This window comes from Spermophilus citellus (genome assembly GCF_964194105.1).
Source record: "Spermophilus citellus genome assembly, chromosome: X".
Lineage (NCBI taxonomy): Eukaryota > Metazoa > Chordata > Mammalia > Rodentia > Sciuridae > Spermophilus > Spermophilus citellus.
The window spans coordinates 144,925,045-144,932,550 of record NC_138190.1 but is presented as its reverse complement, the minus strand read 5'-3'; the positions used below and the strand labels follow the sequence as shown (position 1 = coordinate 144,932,550).

The 7,506-nt window shown below is 43.2% G+C and overlaps 1 protein-coding gene across 1 annotated transcript; it reads right to left on the bottom strand.

Moving 5' to 3' along the window:
- Positions 1-1,184: 1,184 nt before the first annotated feature.
- Positions 1,185-4,248, bottom strand: LOC308639826 (MAP7 domain-containing protein 2-like; the record flags this gene model as incomplete). Its single annotated transcript, XM_081278163.1, is given in 5 exon segments — positions 1,185-2,640; positions 2,644-3,465; positions 3,592-4,043; positions 4,121-4,193; positions 4,195-4,248. Coding segments are annotated over 5 exon segments (2,052 nt in total). The 3' UTR covers positions 1,185-1,989.
- Between the last annotated feature and the right edge of the window lie 3,258 nt (positions 4,249-7,506).

Here is a 7,506-nt window from a genome sequence, read left to right as displayed (position 1 = left end):
TTGAGTTAGAGTCTACTTTTCTCATATCTGTGATACCTGTCCTTCCTCCTCCCCACAATCTATCTTTGCACCCAAATCTGTTTTCTTCATGCAATTATTGTAGCAGTTTTGTTCTGATCAACTCTTCAGTTACCCACTGCAGTACACAACAGGAATGACTCAGATAACTACTTCGTCATCATGCCCACTAAATTAGATTACCCTTCTAGCAATCTGATGAATTACTCAGCAAACAGCTCCAAGGGGCCTGAAATGATTGATTTCTGTTTCCATGTATAGATATTGTCAAGTGGAGAATATTGGCTTATTAACTGCCTGAAAGGCAGGATAATGCCTGCCCACTTATGGTGAGCAACTCCTCACCAACCTCTTACACTCCCTAGGTCTTGGTGGGAGCCTCCTCCCATTCAACCCACACAAAGTGTTAGAACAAATGCTCTCCTCTCTCTGTCTCCCTCTGGAATTTTCCATGACTCTACCTGGCCTGAAGTCTAGGGTTATGGAATAGGAGCTAGAGAGAAAATGGCCAAATTTGAACTTTGAGAGTTGCAGGAAGAAGGCATCTGTACAGTTTATAAATGTGTTCAACTTAAGAGTTATCTTAACAGGGTTCTAATTCTATCAATTTGATTTTATTTGCTGCTCTATTTTGTATCTGAGACCAAGGTCAATACAGATCAATCAGGAAATGGATCTACTGCATAAGTTAGTACCGATTTCACTTTCTTTTTTTTTTTTTTGTTTTGTTTTGTTTTTTAGAGGCATGTATTTTATTTAGTATATACACATACACAAACATACACAGTTTCCATAACTAATAAACTCTTAAACTGTAGCTAGCTTTAAAAGCACATGAATACGATTGCTATTGAGATATCTTTATGTCTCCTGATTGCAAATCTCTCTCAGAATTATAAATCTTTCCAAACCTCTTATTGTACAAGTCAAAATAAAATTTCAAAGAAGAAAAGGTCATTTTAATCTGAGTCACATTTTTCCACAAGAAATGAAATTAAGAAAACACAGCATTATATGGCATAAAATGTGTGGCGTATACATTCTAGTGTCATTTTTCCCATTCAGATTTTTTCATGTTAAAGTCTATTACAGTGATGTCCTGGGACCAATTGGAGGCCCCTTATTTCAGAGCACTATGATTTTTATTTGTGCCTGGATTTATTATAGTTGGGCAAACACAGGAGCAAACCAAGAAAACTCCCAAGATACAATACAAAAACAATAGCAAAAACATGAAAACCAACCACCTGTACATGAGATGCATAATTTAGTTGGAAAGTCACTCATGGTTTGGAGTGACTACAGTTTGGAGATTTTAAGGTATGACATCAAAGATGTCCATGTACAAACAAATATGCATAAGACAACAGAAATTATTACGGACCATTTAATGCTTCCTTACTCAAACACACTTATTACATTAACCCCCAAAAGAGTATAATGTAGGGCAATGCAGGTGGCAAAGCTTATTAATAAAAAAGACTTCTTCATAGTACTTTCAAACAGAGAAACCCCAGAGGGGGAGAAAACTCCAGAATTTCTTTTCCTTATAAACAAAGGGAGATGTGCAGCCCAAGCTGAATACATGTTTTAACTAGAGTTTGGGTAAATGTCTAGAATATTTTACAAGAGGAGACATCTAAATGTATAATATGTGCTCCAACTCTGGGCATGAGACTGGTCATGGAATGAACTTCTGAACCAGCATCAATCAGGTTATTCAGAGGATCACTATGATAATACAGAAGGACAGGAAGTGTTTTAGCAGCAGCTGAAGCTCATAAATAGAACTGTAAAATGAAACATCGCTAAAGCCCAACAAGGCAAAAGCCTCTAGGTTTCTACCATGAGAGGCCAGGGTTTGACTACCTAGGAATACAGTTACATTCTGATCTAATAATTTGGAATCCAGCGTAAAGGGTGACAGAAGCTTCTTCAGATGACCGGCAGCTGATTTGACTACCGGGAACTTCACAGGTTTTCCAAACACCACCTCACATCCATAGACTGAACTTCTTCGGTTGAATCATCCAGACTGTTTGATTTCCCATCAAGGGCATCCAGATGAACAAATGCCCCAACTGGTTTAAGCCCATTAGAAAAAACATCTCGTGGAAAAGTTTCTGGGGCAGCGCGCCCCACAGCATTAACCTCCTGGCAGGTGTTCAATCCATTGATTTCTATTTTGTTGGGGACAACTGGTTTTGTCTTATTTTCCACACATAGAACGGGCTGAATCTCCACTTTTGAGTCTTCTTTCTTCACTTCTGAAGACACATCACTCTTCCTTATTCTCTTCATGATTTCATCTATTCTCTTCTTCCTCTCCAGTCTCTCCTGCTCAATCTGCAGCATGATTTGTTCTCTTTCTAGACGCATCTGTTTAGCTGCCTCCTGGGCCTTTGCTTCTGCTGCTTCTTTCTGCTTTTCAATCATGGCTTTTTCTTGCTTTTCTTTCAGCAACAGCTCCTCCTCTGCCTTCTGCTTAGCCTCCTCTCCTGCCTTTCTTCTTTCTTCCTCTTCCTGCCATTTCTTTTCCTCCTCTTGCTTACGGGCTTCTTGTTCTAGGCGCAGCCTTTCCTCCTCTGCTTTTCTTTTCAATTCTTCTCTCTCTAGCCTTTCTTATTCTTCCTTCTCCAATCGTTCTTGCTCCTCCGGTTCCTTCTGCAGCCGAGCCTGTCTTCTCTTCTCAGCTAGGATCTTTGCAGCCTTTCCTGCATCAGTGGTGCCTGCTGTAGGCTTCCCCAAGGCTGTATTGCTCTCAACCTTCCCTCCTGTGGCAGCATATTTCTCAGTGGCATGCTTGTCCTCCACATGCTTCTCCACCATGTGCTTCTCGGTGGCGTGCTTATCTACCACATGCTTCTCAGTGGCGTGTTTGTCTGCCATATGCTTTTCGGTGGCATGCTTCTCTGCCACATGCTTCTCGGTGGCATGTTTGTCTGTCACATACTTCTCTGGAGTTTCCTCTCCAAGGTGGCCAGCAGCCTGACTTGAGGCACCTTCCTTTTCCTTGTTGCTCTTCTCTTTCTCTGCTTTCTTCTTGGGTGTTTCTTGGTTGGGAATGGGGGGAAAGCGGTACTTCACAGGAGACCCTGGGTATGATGGCTTCACTGTCTTTGGAGACTGAGGATACACTTTTGAAGTTGTCTTGGATAACACAGGAGAAGTCGATCTCTTAGGAAGGCCTGCGGGAAGCTCGCATCTTCTCAGTGGGGACCCAAGGCCCCCGGCAGGGATGGAAGTTGTCGCTCGCTGTCCCCTCTTCACCTTCTCCACCGGAGAGGCCTCTGCTCCTGCTGGGGCTCCTTTCCCAGCATCTCCTGCACCAGATGTAGCTGTAGCCTTCTTCCTCTCAGTGGTTCGGGTAAGAGAAGACTTGTACGAAGATTTAAGAGGGCCAACAGGAGCTACACGAGGACAGGCATGGAATACTGAGTCATTGGCCTGCTCAGAGAGCATGAGTGCACTTCTGCTTCTGGCTAAAGAAGCCTGTGTGGGTGTCAACAGTCGCATAACAAGAAAGTTTTCCGTGGGACTAAGGTGCATGCGATGAGGAGCTCAGTCTGGGGAATAGGATATTGCCACGGTGGATGAAGACAGGTGTTTACTCATGGGAGGCTCCATCTGCTTTGGCAAATTCATGGTTGATGTAGAAAGTTTGTCACATGCATCACGTCCTCCAGGTCCTGTGGCCAGTGATGTTCCCCACGAACACTTCTTCTTCAGCTCCAGCTGCTGTGTACGCCCCAGGGACCGGCGCATCATTGCTTCCAGTCGCTCCTCCTCCTCTCGGAGCTTCTGCTTCCTCTTCTCTTCTACAGCAGCCCTCTTTTGATCCTCCCGTTGTCGCTGCTCTTCCAGTTTCCGCCATCGCTCCTCAATTTGCTTTTCATACTGGAGCTTAGCTCTTTTCTGTTTCTCCAGGATCTGCTGCTCCCGGGCAGCCAGACATTTTTCTCTTTCTTCTCTTCTCTCTTTGGCTAGTCTTTGTCTCTCATCTGATTTTAAAAATCCATCCATACCTGTAATCCCAGCTTTTGGGGAGGTTGAGGCAGGAGGATCACAAATTCAAGGTCAGCCTAGGCAATTTAGCAAGACCCTGTAGGCCGGTGGTTGGGTGGCGAGGTTCGTACAGCGCCTGACTCAGCCATCTTCCCGGGGAGCGGGGTGCCCCCTCGCATTCCCCTCAGCACGGGATCCCGCCCCGAAACCGCCTCCACGCTCCATTGGGATGCGCCGGCCGCACAGGCGCACTGCCTGGCTAGCCGCGCCGCACTGGACCCGCGCGCGTCCGCATGCGCACGCGTCCTCACACCGGCCCCGCTGCGCCACACCGGAGCCTCGCGCACCCGCATGCGCCCCGATTTCACTTTCAACATAAACTGTTTTGTCTTAAGCAAGTTACTGAACTTCTCTAAGGCTCAGTTATATCATGTGAAAATTTGGGACAGTTATCTCTGCTGGGTCTACCTCACAGGGCCTGCCTAAAGATGCTGTGGGACAAAATATGAGAAGGTTGTGATTTTTTAATCCAGTGTCATGTGGCAAAATCTGTGTACTTTCCCAGAAGCTGGCATTTGCACTTCCTATGGTCCTCTGGGGTTGGGGCAGGTAGGTGGAAGCTGCAGATTGGCATACATTTTCATAAGTTTTTGTTTAAAATGTGCAAAGAAAAAGCAAATCAGTTGATAAACAGTTTCTGTTTTGTTCAAACTGTTGTGTGAAGGTATGGTGCCCCAGGCCTAGGGATTTGTTAAAGTCTCCCAAATTCACCTCTTCTCATCCTCTCTCCATGTCTGCCTCTAAGAGTTCCTTAATCTTCAATGTAAATCAACTCATAAGCAGTCTTGGACTCTGCTCCCTTCCTGATTATCCTGAAATAACATCATTAATGACTTTTTCTGAATATTGAATGTTTTGTAGTAGTACTTCCTACTACAATATGTACAATGTTAATTATAATAATAAACAAATGATATAATCAGTCATGGCTATAAAATAAAACAGCAAGTTTGCAAATGGGTTTACATTTTCAAATGGTGGACAGGAAGAGAACCGAACTGACATCGGACATGATGATTATGAGGGAGGACAAAAGAAGACAGAGACTAAAGGAATAATGAAACAGAACAATAGGGATTGGCTGTTAGTAGAAGAAAAGAGAGAATCAAAAGAAACAGGAGAAAAAATATACACAAAGCAAAAATTTAAGTTAAAAAATTTAAAATTAAAGAATACAAAACTAAACTATAGTAATCAAATATTCTAGTTCACAAAAAAACTAATGCCTTTAAAATAATTGGCTTCAAAAATGCTAGAGATGAGAAGAAAAAAAAGGAAACTATTTAAATGTCTATGTAGCATTAAAGTCACAATTAAACAGTGAAAAAGAATTTTAAAAATCTTCATGAAAAGTTACAGAATTCTTTCCATTGGAGTTCAAAATATTTCGAGCTTCTCTTCTTAGCAGTTTTAGGTGGCATCTTCTGGAGTGTGATGCTCCACCCTCAAATTACTGGAATGAGAGAAGTAATCCCATGGGTAGAGTTCCTGGAGGCAGGGTTTAGGTTTAGGTGGGCTCCAGATCCTTTGCTGAATGATAACTGGCCTGGAGACTTTAAATTGGTGCACCTCCAGTGCCCAGTACTTACTGGTCCATGCTGGAAGACTTTACCCCAGGGATCTCCCCTGGGTTCCACTTGTGTGGTCTGGGAACCAATTTTTAGTCCCCTACTTCCTTCCTCTTTCCTGTTCTAGGGTTCAGTCTCCCAACAATTTGTGCTATCTCCAGTTTTGTGAGTTCCCAGCCAGATGCATGTCTCCCAGCCAGTCCTCCAAGCTGCTGCATTGGACAAGGAGGGGTAGAGCCTGGTAGGTTTCTATGACCAGTTGTCTTCTGTGTAAATCTCTCTACGTTTCATTTTCTTCTGGTCTTTATGTCATACAGCTTGTGTTTACTGACTATTTGGGTTTGTCAGCCTTCCTCAGTTGCACCGTGCACCTCAGCTGGAAAATGGAGAGATGGCAAATTTCTTTCCCCAGACACAGATATTGTGTTTCAGGTTTGCCAGATGATGTCCTTGATGTCTAAATGCTCCTCCTTGGGACTCTGCAGAAGGAAGATCCCTTTAAGTCCCTTATCATTGTATTGTGCTCACAGAGGAATCTCTCTGGTGGAGATTTCAACGTGGCTGTGGCAGCTGCTGTGCCACTAGGGTTTTTTGCATTATTTCATTATATCCAACCTCCTGTATCCCTGGTCTTTTTGAATGCCCACTTTTAGGTTCAAGTAAATCACACCCCCATTATTTTTTTCCTTTACCCACCTTGAGGAGAACCTGCCTGTTTTCTTGGTTTCACACCATGGAGTAGCCAGGACCGGGACCACCTCTATTCCGCCATCTTGGATCTCTTCTTGGTGTAGTTATTTTTTTCCCCTATAGATAACAACTTTTATTTTTATAATCAGGACATTATAAGCCTCTCACCCTCCAGCTCCAGGAGACCATAGGAGCTGCCACCAACAGGTAGAAGTCCCTGTGGTACCCCTTAGCAACAGAAACAGTTGCATAATAGATTGCTAGAAGCCTGGACCCTCGTAGCATGGGGGAGGGGCGCCTCACCGCTATGAACCTGGACTGCAGGGAGTGCCACATCTGGTCCACTGAAACCTTTCCCAACCCAGCATGCTGCTCGGCAGTTAACAAGCAGCGCAGACTCTATACTATCTTACTTTGCATTTTTTTATTAGTTGTTCATGACAATACAATGATCTTGACATATCATACATTTGATTCAAATGGGGTATGAATTCTCATTTGTCCACATGCACAGATTGCAGGATCACATTGGTTATACGGCCACGTATATACATTGGTTTACTTTGCATTTTTCTATTTGCTAGAGATGATCAATGTTTTTTTCACATTTTCATTGAACAATCATATTTCTTCTTCTGTGAATTACCTGTTCAGTTCCTTTTTCCTGGTACCAGGAATTGAACTCAGGGGCACTCATCCACTGAGCCTCATCCCTAGCCCTATTGTGTATTTTATTAAGAGACAGGATCTCACTGAATTCCTTAGCACCTCACTGTTGCTGAGGCTGGCTTTGAACTCATGATCCTCCTGTCTCAGCCTCCCAAGCTGCCGGGATTACAGGCATGCACCACGATATTCAGCAAGACCAATATTTTCCAGAAAGATTCATCAGAGATGATTAGAATGTTATGATTTAGGCATACCTTTCTCCTTAAAACAAAATGTTTGTACCACTCATTGCTATGTATACATTCAAAGAAATCTCTAACAAAATTCCAGTATCTGTGTGTTTTCAACATGAATAGAGAAAAAATCTTGGAATTTATACAGAACTACCAAGATCCCATTCAGACAAATAAATCTCTTGAGAAAGTAGGACAAAGCTGGAGGCATTACACTCCCAAAATTCAAAATATGTCACAAACCTATATAGTAATCAAAACAG